The sequence below is a fragment of the Piliocolobus tephrosceles genome, chromosome 10 (assembly GCF_002776525.5).
Source record: "Piliocolobus tephrosceles isolate RC106 chromosome 10, ASM277652v3, whole genome shotgun sequence".
In the NCBI taxonomy this organism is placed as follows: domain Eukaryota; kingdom Metazoa; phylum Chordata; class Mammalia; order Primates; family Cercopithecidae; genus Piliocolobus; species Piliocolobus tephrosceles.
Window position 1 is genome coordinate 118999406 of NC_045443.1, and position 13817 is coordinate 119013222.

General features: G+C 53.6%; 1 protein-coding gene across 12 annotated transcripts in view; it reads right to left on the reverse strand.

Annotated features, from left to right (window-relative positions):
- The window catches only part of CAMKK2 (calcium/calmodulin dependent protein kinase kinase 2), a 35957-nt gene continuing 22140 nt past the window's right edge, over positions 1 to 13817 (reverse strand). For 2 of the 12 annotated variants that reach the window (XR_003309860.2, XR_002730143.2), the window contains 7 exons: positions 12264 to 12337; positions 12090 to 12177; positions 10904 to 11032; positions 7148 to 7248; positions 6583 to 6625; positions 3568 to 4239; positions 3043 to 3182 (listed from right to left, as the gene is read on the reverse strand). Coding sequence is in view for 5 of the 12 variants with exons in the window: in XM_026456561.2 (XP_026312346.1) it covers positions 3012 to 3182; positions 6583 to 6625; positions 7148 to 7248; positions 10904 to 11032; positions 12090 to 12177; positions 12264 to 12337 (606 nt within the window). In the remaining 7 variants the exon portion in view is untranslated. Of the gene's footprint in view, positions 3183 to 3567; positions 4240 to 6581; positions 6626 to 7147; positions 7249 to 10903; positions 11160 to 12089; positions 12178 to 12263; positions 12338 to 13817 lie in introns of those variants that run through there. The other 10 variants (XR_003309861.2, XR_003309862.2, XM_026456562.2 and 7 more) reach the window with 10 other exon arrangements.

Consider the following 13817-nt stretch of genomic DNA (forward strand, 5'->3'; position numbering starts at 1 on the left):
GCACCATTTTGCTGTTTATTTCAACTTTACAGAGAAGCTTCAACATCTGTGGAAAAACACGAAAGGCTTATTTTTCTCTTAAGTTCATGTACTTTTTAGTGATAAATACACAGTATTTAACTTTATACACCTGATAAAAGGAAAATGCATAGTAGAAAGGGTCAGGAATGAAACAGAAGCATCGGGCGTTGAATTGATCACAGAGTAGAAAAGTCTGCAGTCCCCAGAAACTCGGCCTCCAGCTGGAGAGGGGAACCAGCGTACCCTGAAACTTCCCTAGCACCTTGGAAGCAAGTGGAGGTCATGGTTCTTCCACTCAGCAACGTGAAGCTCCCTGCTGGAAGACAAGTGACAGCGACAGGCCAGGCCTGTGTCCACCTGCACAGGCATTCTCCTTGTTCCAGAAAGGCTCTGAGGATGGGAGCCCTGCCTCTCAGGAAAGGCCAAGCCAGTGGGGAGAGGCCTCTGCAGCCCTAAGTGTCAACAAGGGGCTCAATAAGGCTTTCTGGGAGCCACTGGCAGCTGGTGGGATAGAAGGGGGAGGTGGAAAAGGGTAGAGGAAATGGGAAGTGGATGGAGGGTTTGTGCTTCCTTCGAGGCCACGGGTGCAGGCCACAGGTTGCTTACACCAAATTGGTCCCACAGATGAGCCAGCAATGGAAGAAATTATGGGCATCCTCTTTGCCCCCCTGGAAGAGCTGCTCATAACAGCACCTCCTTTCCTGACAGAGCTGGCTTTTGAAAAATCAATGTGCCCCAACAGAGTGGCAGCTCAAATGCTTTGTGTTTACAGCTATCTTGGCTTATCCTTTTCATGAGGGGTGGGTCCTTTCCACAGCTTGCTTTGGTGTTTCTTCGTTAAAAAAAAAAAAAAAGTCATCAATGTGGGCCTCCCCCACCCCACTGCCCCCACAGCTGGGTGCTGCCTGATTGCTGGCATTCCCTGGAAGAAATCTTAGATGGAAGGTTCCATGGTGGGGAGAAATGGCATTGTCTGATGCAGCTGTGTAAACAAGAGAAGCCCTGCAGAAGCTCTGAGCACTGCCGCCCCCTGGGCCAGCCACCGGGCCAGGCCAGAGCCCACACAAGCAGGCTGGGCCTAAGACTAGGGACCCGCCAAGGCTTTAACCTCTGCAAGGTGCTTATTGCAAACTACCCAAGCCCCATCTGGTGCCAGAAGGGGTGGAGCTATTGAGTCCTCTCCCCATAAACGTAAAGTCAGGAGGGCAAGAGGAAGTGCTGGGTTACAAAGACCCAGCAAACAGGCCAGATGGCCCTCTCTAGGCTACCTGTCCTTTGCTCTTCAAAACCAGCATTCCCTCATTCTGAACTGCTTATAAGATAGCAAAACAAGTCTGGCTAAACTATAGTCAAGAGCTTAGGATCTATGGAAGCCAAGAAGGCCCAGGGCTCCATGAATGGGCTGGGCAGGGGCACACGGTCTTGCCTTTGTCTGAGAAGTCCTCACACCAGGGCTGATCAGATGTAAACGTCGGGGAAGCAGAGTTTCCCGGTGCCATCTTTCCCCAGTCCAGATTCTGCCAAGCCCTGGAAAGCAGAGCTGGGAATCTCCCAGAGTCCTTCCAGCTTTCCTCCCCCCAACTTTACACTCCCCTACCTGTGACTCTGAAAGGAGTCACACTTGAACCTCAACCAAACTTCCCAATATTAATTGGAAGTCAAAAAGATGAACCCTTTCTTGCTGGACTTTTAGCTACAAAGGGGAACTTCCTGTGCCAAGCCCTGGTTTCCTCATAGCCCGAGGAGTGCTGTGGGTTTCAACAATCTTCTCTAGAAGGGTGTCCCAAGGTTACTGTGTGGAGTCTAGGGAAGCTCAGATCCTCACGATGAACATTTGTCTTTCGGTCCAGTGAAAGCATTTCCCAACTGGCCCTCCAGAAACTGGATATTTCATTGACCACAACAATCAGCTAGGATTTAAAATGAAAACAAAACCTTAGCAGTCTTTAGAATACACAGGTTATGAACTAGCTAAGCTGCTAATATATACAGGTGGGCACAGATTTCATCGGCTCTAACTGATCACATGTCTGAAGCCGTGAAATATATCCTGGAAGCTCTAAATGATTTCTGAACTACTGTGCTTTAGAGTTCAGTCTAGTTAGGCTTGAAAATTTTTTTGTTTAATCTTAAGCCATGTAATGTACATGGAAGCATAGGATTTCACCCTGAAGTTTTTGTAATTTGACAAAGAGATTTACCAGAGCTCGGTCAACTTTCTCAGAAACCTACTTTGAGCAGCTGTCATGAAGAAACACGTTCAGTCTTTCAGGAGAAACTTTTTCCCACCACAGCTGCTGAATACCCTTCCAGGCTTGGAAAATCCCCTTCCAGAAGCACTTATTAAATTTCAAGCCCTTTCTACCTTCCTGACAATTCTACCCATTAAAAAATTTAAAACTCCTTCTTACAAATAAGTTGCATCAAAGCTCCCTGCAGCTACTGAGGGCCAGCCCTGCTCTGACTTCTTGAGACCATGGCTCTGGAAGGTGCCATGGTTTGGGGTTTGTACAAGGAGCCACATCTAGCCCCCTACTCCCTATCAAATGCAGCAAACACCTCCATGGCCTCAGACCACCGGAGTTTTCTGCTCACCTTTCCACAGTTGTCAAACCCCACACACAGTCACTTGGTATATCTGACACGGTTCTGAAAATCACAATGAAGGGTTTTTGGCATAAAAACGTTTTAAAAAGCAATTGTCCCAAAATGCACATGGGTTTGGGTCTGCAACTCCTCACACCCGCCTGTTCAGCCAGCCAGCGGCCAAGGTCGACGTCATGGAGTCAAGTCCTTTGTTTTTTTTTTTTTTTTTTTTTTTTTTTTTTGGCCCCTTTAAAACAACAAAGGAAAAAAACAAATAACGAGAGATGACGATCGAGGCTCTACACACGTGCTGGGTTTCCGTAGGACATGCTGCTATGGAAACGCGGTGCAGCAGCCCCCGAGAGGCGATGCGGCGCGCATGCGAGGTCGAGCGATCCAGGCAGCTACTCGGGCTCCATCGCCTCCTCCGGCCCCGGTGGATGCATGCGTGCGGGGGAGCCGGGGGCGGGGGCCCGGCAACTTTCCACGCAGGGACTGCCTCTCACAAGAGCACTTCCTCCTCCCCCACGGGGGGCGGGTCGGTGCCCTGGAGGTTGTCTTCGCTGCCTTGCTTCCTGCTCACCGAACAGAAAACCAAGATTAAGACTCTGAGAAACGCCAGCGAGGCCCTGAGCCAGCTGCTCCCATATCTGGGCCCCCTGCCCAAGTGGGCAGTCGCGCACCCCCTGGAACGTGATCTAGGTAACTCAGTCTTTGATATCCTTTCCCCTTTTCCTTTCACATAAATTTTTCAAAGGAGACTTTGCACTCAACTCCTCTGTAAATGAAAGACCAGCATCATTTGCCAAAAATAGCAAGGAACTGTACAACTGTTCCAAAACTATGTAACACCAAAAATCATTGCACAAATCCCAAGTAGAAGGCACCTCCCACCCTATGGCACCTGTCATACCAGGTTTTTAGGTACTTCGACCCCCCACTTAGGCTATGAGCTCTTACGGGGAAGGGACTGTGACGCTTGTCCTCAGTCACCAGACGTTGAGTTCCTTGTCCGGGGGGTGATCAGAGCCTCCCCTGCCTGGCCTGGCACACAGCTGGCCCTCAAGAAAGGGCTGCTGACAGCTGCTCCAGGGATCCTCCCAACTCAGCCTTCCTGCAGCCAGCCCTGAGGGAGGAGCACCTCAGACAGATGAGGGGGCCCCTTCCTTCTTGGAAGTGGGAGAAGGAGAGCCCTTGTGTCCCTGAAGAGCCCAGGCTGGAGCCACCCGTGTGACAGCATGGATAGTGTGACAGGTGCAACGGGAATCCCCAAGGAGAGGCCCATCCCCTCACCACCATCACACAAGCTCCCCCGTTCTTAGGGAGGCCACTGGGCATGCCATGGGTTACTGTCTGTCCCTCCCCAACAACAGTCCGTGTCTCCTGTCCAGGAGGGAGACTGTCCTTACACAAGGGAAGAGAAAGCGTGATGTCTGGCTTGCTATGTTTCTGATGGAGAATGCGGGTAAGGTCCCCAGGGAGAGGTCAGGCCTTCAGTCTCTGCCCTCGCAGTTGCCTGTTGGTAAGGGCTGGGTCTCACTGCAGACGGCAGGCAGGCCTCCAGTCCAAGACCCCCAGTGCCTGAATCAGCTCTGTGGGCTCCCACGACCAAGGCATCCCACCTGCTGGGGGCTGAGGGCAGGGGATCACAGGTGAGGGAAGGAAGGGACAGTACAGCCCTTTGGGCTAGTCGCCATCTGCTGGTCTTGCAATTTCGATCTCACTGAAATTAAGGCCGGGCACAGTGGCTCATGCCTGTAATCCCACTAGTTTGGGAGGCCAAGGCAGGTAGATCACCTGAGGTCAGGAGTTCTAGACCAGCCTGGCCAACATGGTGAAACCCTGTCTCTACTAAAAAAATACAAAAATTAGCTGGGCATGGTGGCATACATCTATAATCCCAGCTACTCAGGAAGCTGAGGCAGGAGAATCGCTTGAGCCTAGGAGGCAGACGTTGCAGTGAGCCGAGACCACACCACCATACTCCAACACTCCAGCCTGGGCGACAGAGCGAGAGCCTGTCTAAAAAAAAAAAAAAAAGAAAGAAAATAGAAAAGAAACCAAGAGCAGACTTGCTCACGGACAGGAGGCAGCCCCAGTTCGGCAGACCCTAAAATGGAGATTGAGAGGAGGAAGGCCGAGGAAAGGCCAACCCGCTGGGTTTCCACTCCATCATCTGTGAGGCTCACACCCAAGGCTGAGCTGCCCAGGCATCTGTCTGGGCACAAGCTGGGGACTGCGTCTGCCTTCTGAGGCTGCTGAAGACCAGTTCTGCAGGACTGCCATTTTCTCTGCTCTATGCTGGAGGGCAAGGTTTCTCTCAAAAGCATAAATAATTCCCAAACAGGTGTTCCTCCTAGATTACCATATAAGTCCTGACTCCCACCGGGAGTGGCCAATCCATTTCTTTTTCTTTTTCTTTTTTTTTTTTTTTTTTTTTTTTGAGACAGATTTTCGCTCTTGTTGCCCAGGCTGGAGTGCAATGGCGCGATCTCAGCTCACCGCACTCTCCACCTCCCAGGTTCAAGTGATTCTCCTACCTCACCTCCCGAGTAGCTAGGACTACAAACGTGTGCCACCACGCCCGGCTAATTTTTGTATTTTTAGTAGAGACAGGGTTTCACCATATTGGCCAGGCTGGTCTCGAACTCCTGACCTCGTGATCCACCTGCCTCGGCCTCCCAAAGTGCTGGGATTACAGGCGTGAGCCACCATGCCCAGCCTGGTGGTCAATCCATTTCATCTTGTAAGCCAGCTCCTAATACTTGTACAGGAATGTTCATAGCATCAGTCTTCATTCAATAGTCAAAAGGTGGAGACAAGTCCATCCACAGAGAAATGGATGAACAAAGTGAGGTGTGTCCATACAATGAAATATTACTTGGCCACAAAAAGGAATGAAGCACTAATACATATAGAGTATGAATGAACCTTGAAAACATGATGCTGAGTGAAAGAAGCCAGACACAGAAGGCCACGTAGCGTATGATGCCATTTATACGAAATGTCCAGAATTGGCAAATCCATAGAAAACTAAAAGATGAGTGGTTACTGGGGTGGGGGAGTTGGATGGGGACAGCTAAGGAGTATAGGGTGCCTTCTTGGGCTGATGAAAATGTCGTAAAGTTGATGGTGGTGATGGCTGCAAAACGCTATTAGAAACCACTGAATCATACACTTCCCACGGGTGAATTACATGCTATGTGAATTGAACCTCAATAAAGCTATTTTTAAGAAACAGAAGTGACTGCCCGGAGCTCCCACCGAGTCAGGTGGCCACGACGGGCTCACTGGGAAGGGCAGTGGGGTCCCCACCCACCACAGCACCTGCAGCAGGGGTGCCCAGCAGGTTCTCCCAGTCTCATAGGGACACAAGGCCTCATCTGTCCTGGGAGGTTCTGGTCACCTGGGCTGGGTATGTGTATGAAGGAAGGGTGGCTGACAGCAAGAAGGTCTGCATCCACTCGGGTGAGGGAACTCTTACATTACTTTGCAACAGGTGGGAAGGGGACTTATTTTCTAAGTCTAAACACATCAAAGAAAGAGAAGTGGAGGCTGGAGAGCCCCTAGCAAAGAGCCACACAGTGCAACATGCCTGATCTATGCGCTGACCATGCGGACTCGGGGGCGGGGGGGCACCCACGGGCCCTGTGACAGAGCTTCAACGCCATTGACGTGCACTGAGAAGACGTGGGTGCCACACGGGATCTTCAGACCTGGGTGCATTCTCAGGCATTCCAGCTGGAGCGCCATGCACCCACAGCCCCAGCCCACATGCATGACCCACCATCGGGTCCAAGCCCCCGAGGCCCCTCGTTCTAATACTGGGTCCGGAGGCCTGTGGTGAGCCGGGCCATAGAAGCCCAGGCTGGAAGGAGCGTCTGCCTGGGTGGGGATACCCCCGTGCTCTGCAGCTGCCCACCCACCCCCCCTCAGGCCCCAGCAGAGGCTACGGCACAGGCAGGCAGGTGTTACCTTGAGCTCAGACAGGGACTCACATTCCCTGGTTGGTTTTTTGCTGGAATCACCAGAGGGAGGGAAAAGGGCAGTGAGAATGGACGCTTGGGATCCACGAGATGCCCATTCCCCCACCCAGACACACTCAGACCCCAAACACCAGCTTCACAGAGCTGGAGCCAGGGTGGCATTGACAGCAGGTGAGGGGACACCCCTCTGCATAGACACGCAGTCCTGAGTGAGACTACACTGCTCGCCCAGCACAGAGCCTCAAACCTCCCCATCAGGCACTCACACTCCTGGGCCACAAAAGTGCTTTTCTTCTGACTGCCAAGCGCCCCCCGAGCTACAGTGCAAGTCCCCGAGAAAGGTAAACTTCAGGTGGATTAGCTGTCAGCAAAAGGAGGTGAGCTGAGCCCAAGCTGGGGTGCTGACTGCCCCAGGGCACCAGGTGGGTCTCATCTGAGTCTCTCCAGATGGTACCACTTCAGGGAGGACCTGTGCAGAGTGGTCTGGGCAGGGCTGCCCCAAGCTCGGCCTCCAGCCCCCACTCCCCCACCCAAGAAGGCAGGCGGCCACTCACGTGAGCAGGTTTCCAGGCGCTGACAGCGAACGCTCCTCCCGCCGGCTGCCCTCGAATGGGTTCCCAAAGGAGCGTTTACGTATCATGGTCTTCACCAGGATCTGAAGAGGGAGAAAAGAGGAGGTGGCAGGTGACTGCTTGGCCAGGTGGGGGCGATTCCGGGCAACATCCTCCCTCTTCCTTCTCCCCAGCCTCTGTCAGCACCCAGGGCTGGTGGCTGATGGCAGGCCTTTGAGAGAAACTGGGCAGCCCCCCGCCGCCGCAACCAACCCCCACTGAAGAATCCTCTGGAAAAAGGTGCTGTCCTGCACCACACCCTCAGCCACTGCTCAGCGTCTCTCCCAGGCCGCCCTGCTTTCCACCTCCCTCCCATCCCTTTCAAAACCCAGATCTGGTCCCCTCACTACCTGACTCAGAATCCCCACCCGGAGGGGTCTGGAACTTGGCCTGTGATCAGCCAGAGAGCTCCGGAAAGTTCTGGAGCAAGGACGTGAACCAGTCACTCTTGGTGATGCTCTTGGCTGCCATTTCCCATGAAGGGAATGGCCTGCAGACCCCGTAAGAGTCACTGGGCCCCTCACCCCACCCCAACCAGGGCACGGTGCCTCTTCAAGCTGTTTCAGGAATTCATGGAGCTTCTGACTTTTTAAGCATTTGCTGCTAACAAGAAAAATAAGTGTAGGCCGGGTGTGGTGGCTCAAGCCTGTAATCCCAGCACTTTGGGAGGCCGAGACGGGCAGATCACGAGGTCAGGAGATCAAGACCATCCTGGCTAACACGGTGAAACCCCGTCTCTACTAAAAAATACAAAAAACTAGCTGGGCGAGGTGGCGGGCGCCTGTAGTCCCAGCTACTCGGAGGCTGAGGCAGGAGAATGGCATAAACCTGAGAGGCGGAGCTTGCAGTGAGCTGAGAACGGCCACTGCACTCCAGCCCAGGCGACAGAGCGAGACTCCGTCTCAAAAAAAAGAAAGAAAAAAAAAAGAAAAATAAGTGTTTAAGAAACACTAATTTACCAAAAGGTGCAAACACCCAAATGCCCATCAACTGAAGAACAGATAAACTCAAAGCGGTCTGCCCGTGCAATCGAACATGATTCAGCCATAAGAAGGAGTGAAGCACTAATCCTTGTACAACATGAACGGACCGTGAAAACCTGCTACGTCAAAGTAGCCAGGCCCGAAAGGCCTCAGAGTGTAGGATTCCACCAGAATACACAAATCTGTAGACACAGAGTGCAGGTGAGTGGGTGCCAGGGCTGCGGGGAGGGGAATGGAGAGTCACTGCTGATGGGCGGGGGTGTGAAGTAATGAAAATGTTCAGAACTATTGAGGGGATAATTGCATGCCACTGTGAATGTCACAAATGCCACTGAATTGTTCACTTTAATTTTATGTTATGTGAATTCTACCTCAATTTAGAAGAAGGAGCGGGGGGCCGGGCACAGTGGCTCACACCTGTAATACCAGTACTTTGGGAGGCTGAGGCGGGCGGATCACCTGAGGTCAGGAGTTTGAGACCAGCCTGGCCAACATGGAGAAACCCCGTCTCCACTAAAAATACAAAAATTAGCTGGGCGTGGTGGTGGGCACCTGTCATCTCAGCTACTCGGGAGGCTGAGGCAGGAAAATTGCTTGAACACAGGAGGCGGAGGTTGCAGTGAGCCAAGACCATACCACTACACTCCAGCCTGAGAAACAAGAGCAAAACTCTATCTCAAAAAAAAAGAGAGAGAAATGAAGGCCTCTTCCCCGACTGAGGTTCTTACAGTCACTGGGACACACCAGCCCCTCTTTCCTCTGAGTCTGGGCAAGTGTCATTCCCCCAGGTGAGCCCACCCTGCCACCTCCCCTATGGCCTTGTCACCCCAGGGCAGGAGCTCCTCCTCTGTGAAGCCCCCAGCCCTTGCACCTCTCTGCACTGGCCTCTGATTACACAGGAGGCTGATTCCTCCCAGGTCCATCTTTCTTGTAAGGCCAGGAGTCCCTCCCCCAGCAGCCCTCTCCCCTTTGACACCTGTGCCTGGCACACACTGGCTGCTCCATGAGTGTTTGCTGAATGATGGACACATGCAGGGGGCCTGGACCTTGCCATCTTGTCCCAAGTCAGACCACTTCCCAGTATCTACCTGCCCATCCCTGCTCCAGCTGCCCTGGTTCAAACCCTGATTCAAACCCATGCTCTAGGAGTAAAGATGTGAAACCTCACCACACACTCCCTCCACCTTCCTTGCCCTGCTTCAGTGGCCCCGCCCAGTGTGTGTGAGCCCCTCTGCCCTCTCTCCGCGGAGTTAACACCCTACCATCCTCTCGGTGTCTATCCACTTCTTCCCAGTGGGGCCAAGTGTCCCTCCATTAGGGGCATGTCCTGCGGTCCCTCTTCTGCACTGTACATACATTTGTTGGTTTGACCAGCATCTGCCTCTCAAGCATGGCAGAGGCCATGGGGGTTTTGTTCATCGCTCCACCCAGCCCCTGCCCCCAGCACAGGCCTGAGAAACAACTTGGTATTCAACAAGTGATCCCGAATAATGAATGCCTACTCCAGACCTCCAGGGCCAGACGCTTTCTCCCAAGAACCTGCAGCTGAGACCTCGGGAGGAAAGGGAGGGCAACTGATTCAGGACTAGAACATCCTGAGCCTGGAACGGAGTAACCCATGGGGGGTGCAGAGTCCGACACCAGCTGCCTACTTGTCTATGGGTGCAGGGGTGGGAGGGTGGCTGAGGAAAGGTGAGTGGGTGTGGATGAGTCTTCAACAGTGAAGGTCACGTGCAGCCCTGGGTGGGGAAAGAGTGGAGGAAGATGCGGCTGGATGCCCCAGCCAGGGCTCAGCTTTGGGAGGAGAAGAGAGGAAGTGTGTGGGGAAGCGGAGAGGAGAGGTGCAAAGCCGGAGGAGCAGCAGCAGCATCCGGGCTCCTACAGGGACAGTCCTTCACAGCTGGACCTTCTGTGCCTTTCCAGCCAGTCTCACGGGTCCCTTCCGGAGCCCAGGGGCCCACTGCCCCACTGGGACTAGTGCTGGCCAACTGCATCCAGGCCTTTCGAGGTGGCTGTGTTGGGACAACCTGCTGGTCTCTCTCTGTCCCCAAGCCTGCTGCCTGGAACCTGGATCCCTGGGACTCCTGGTCTCCCTCTTGGAGCTAACTGCCCTCTTGGACAGGGACTGGTCAGTGGCGACTCCCAGCGCCTCAAAGGTCAGGCCTGAGGACTCTACGTTCTGGCTCCTTCTTCCTGGGTCAGGATCCAAATTCAAGGCCATAAAAGGGGACCTGCTGGCTCCTAAGCAAAATCCCACCCTCACGAGATGGGCAGAACGTTCTGAGCATGTGCGTGGAAGTCCCTGCCTCTATCCCTGGTGGCTACCTACATGGCAGACGTGAGACATGCTACACCATCCACCCTGGAGCCTAAAATTCCAGCCAGGTGGGAATCCAGGCTTAGAGACCTCGGCTCCGGCTCCCAACCCTTGCCTGCCTGGTACTTCCCCTAGTTCCTCTCCCCGATGAGCTCTGAAAGCAGGAATTCCAGAGGGAGAAACTCCCCTTCCCTATGGTAACACGGAACCTGGCTCAGAAGATGCAGGGGTCACCTGGCCTGATGCGTGACTGAGGCCCAGAGGTCAGCAGCTGTGGGTTGGGGCAGCCCCCGGCCATCTCCTGACTTCCGGGCACCCGCCTGTGTCCGGCCTGTCCTGGCCAGGCCCCACCTCAGGTTCCTGCGTCCCTGCTGTGGGTCAGGGGTCCATCTGCCTTACCACGGTCGCCAGGCTGGGAATGTGTTTGACTGAGTTCTCGACCTCCTCTTCAGTCACTTCGACCAGCGTGCAGTTCTCATCCTCCGACGGCAACGGCTCCGCCCCGTGCCTCGTGACCCAGGGGTGCAGCTTCAACGAACGACAGGAGGGGTGAGGGGCAGATGCGGCTGGCTCCCGGAGGGCCCTGCCAGCGAGCGGAGCCACGAGGGCATGCAGGAGGGAGAGGCGAGGGCCTGTGGTCAGGCATGCAAGACAGCTGGCGAGCAGAGGGCAGGGGTGAGCAAAGGGGCAGAAATGTGAAGATGGAGAGACAGAATGGGAGGAGCTTTGAGGCTGAAATGGGAGCGGGGTGATTCTCCATCTGGCCCCAGGTCTTGGCCGAAGTGACGGGAATTTGGCATCTGCCTTGCCTGGCTGCCCAAGAAGCATCCATCACTCCTCAGCCACAATCCCTGACACCTGGGAGGCTCGGCGCACAGCAGGCAGCATTCCCCCCATCTCACAACAGGAGAGAGAGACTTGGAGGCATGGTGGGACCAGCTGGCAGGACACGATCAGGAGAGGACCCAGACAGGAGTCTGCCCCCTGGGGTCCAAGCCCCAATCCATGACTTTTTGGGCTGCCTTCTGTTAAGACCTTCAAATGCCAGTTAGCTAGGTGCCTAGGAGGTCCCAGGACAAATCTCTAGATTTCTTAAAGGGCCAGATATATGTGTGTGGCATTAGTGGAGATGTTTTGGGGGAGTACACTTCCCAAAAAGTGCTTTCTGCAAGAGGGTGGGATTCAGCAGGCTGGGGAGGTCGAATAGCTCATTAATTTCCTCCCGTCTTCACTGCAGTTTCTCAAAGAGACTGGCCTTTGGAAAGGACCTGAGCTCTGGGAGCAGGGTGTGGAGCACGGAGGCCCCAGGCTGGTCTGCAGAGGGTGGATACCGTCAGCCCATGCCAGCTGGAGCAAGTGCAGGCTGGCCGGTCATAGATCCCACTCCCACAATCACAGTGCACACAACGCCCAAATCTTTCTCCCCAACCCTCAACAGCCACCAGCAGCTCAGAGGCCCTGGGGCATGGGAGAACAGCGGTGCCAAGGAGGGTGTGGCACTGTGGACATACGGGTGTGGGGTCTGGCTGAGGCAGGGCTGAGCCAAACAATTCCAAGCACGGGGCACAGGCCAAGCCAAGGGTACCTTGATTTCCGGCACCACGATCCTTGACTCAGGGTTCTTGTCCAGCATACGGGTGATCAGGTCCTTCAAGTCCTCAGCTATGTCAGGCCTGGGGAGGGAGACGCGTCAGGGTGGGAGACACGGGACCACCAATAATTCGGACAGGAGTGACGCGGGATGGCGGGAGATACTTACTGGTCTGGAAATTCCAGGGCCTGACTCTTGATCTTACTGTGTAAACACATGATCCGCTCGTCCATGAATGGGCACTGCAAAGAGGCCAGCGTCAGAGTGGTAGTCAATGATGGCCACATCTGCCCTTCGAGGGCCACCTGTGCTGTGCCACTCCACGTAGGATACAGCAGAGAAATCAATCGTGGCCCAGGCTGGGGGCAAGCAGCTCCCATTCTCCCCGAGAATGGCCCAGACACGGGGGTGGGGCCTGGCCGACGCAAGGCGGAGCCAGGAATGGCCCAGGAATGGCCCTCTCAAAGGGCTAGAGCCTTTCCCAAGCACACTGCAGCCTCCCTCTGTAGCGGGGCCTCAGTTTACCTACTTACACCAAAGCAAACAATGCTTATCACCCACTTGCCAGGTGAACAATAGGAACGATATGAATAACATAAAAGACTTTGTGGCAGCAGCAGTGATTTTCAAGGGCGTAGCCTGGACCGCGCCATGCCCTGCCCTGAGGTTTTCATTCACTGTTTCCCGTCCCTGGAATGTTCTTCCCACCAACATCTACGTGGCCTGGTCTCTCCCACCATGCAGGTGTCTGACTAAAGCTCACCTTCTCAGGGAGGCCTTCCTGAAGCCCTGTCTAAAACAGACAACCCCCAATACCGCCACCGCCCACATCACTCCTCATGGTGGCATTTATCCCTGACGTTATCGTACAGATTTGTTTGTTTATTGTTTAACCCCTCCCACGGGAATGTTAGCGCCAAGAAAGCAGGGATTTCTGTCTGTCTTGTTCACTGCGGACTCTCCCATGACTAGGTGCATTCCTGGCACAAAGTAAGGGCTCAATACATATCTGCTGAATGAATGGATACTTGAATTATTTCTGTCAATCCTCTCAGAAGTCATCAGAAATAACAAGTAGTATTCTCATTTTACCGAAGAGAAAAACAGAAGTTCAGAGAAATAATGTGCCCCAGGAAGTACGAAGAGCGATTTCAGCCTAGATTCAGCTGACTCCGAAGCCTATTGTTGCACCACCTTCTGGGTGACAAATCGATGCTTTCACCCAGCCGAGGGCCTGACTCAACGGGAGCTCGGTCATGTGTGCTGGAAAAGGAATCTTTACATGGGGCACTGAAAACGCTGGAAAAGGTGGCAGAGGGACCTGAACCACCCCGTCTAAGGAAAACGACTTCATTAACAGCAGTGGCTTGAGCTCTAGCTAGTCACTGCCTTCTAAGGCATTTGGAAGGAAAAGCAGAGATGATGGTAACTTACTCTGAAACACAGTAAGAAACCAGATGGACTGAGGGATGGGTAAGGAATGAACAGACAAGCACAAGAAAAAGTTAATAGTAGAACCAGGTGGTGGGTATGTGGGTGTCATGGGACAATTCTTCCAGCTTTGCTATATGATTGAAAACTTTTCTAATCAAATACTGAGAGGCAATCGTTATAAACTCCTTTACTTCTTCACGGGACTAGTTTCTCAGGCTTTCCTCGATAAGAACACAAGCTCAGGAAAGGGAAAACCCTATGTTTTTATTGCTCACATAATCAAACTGA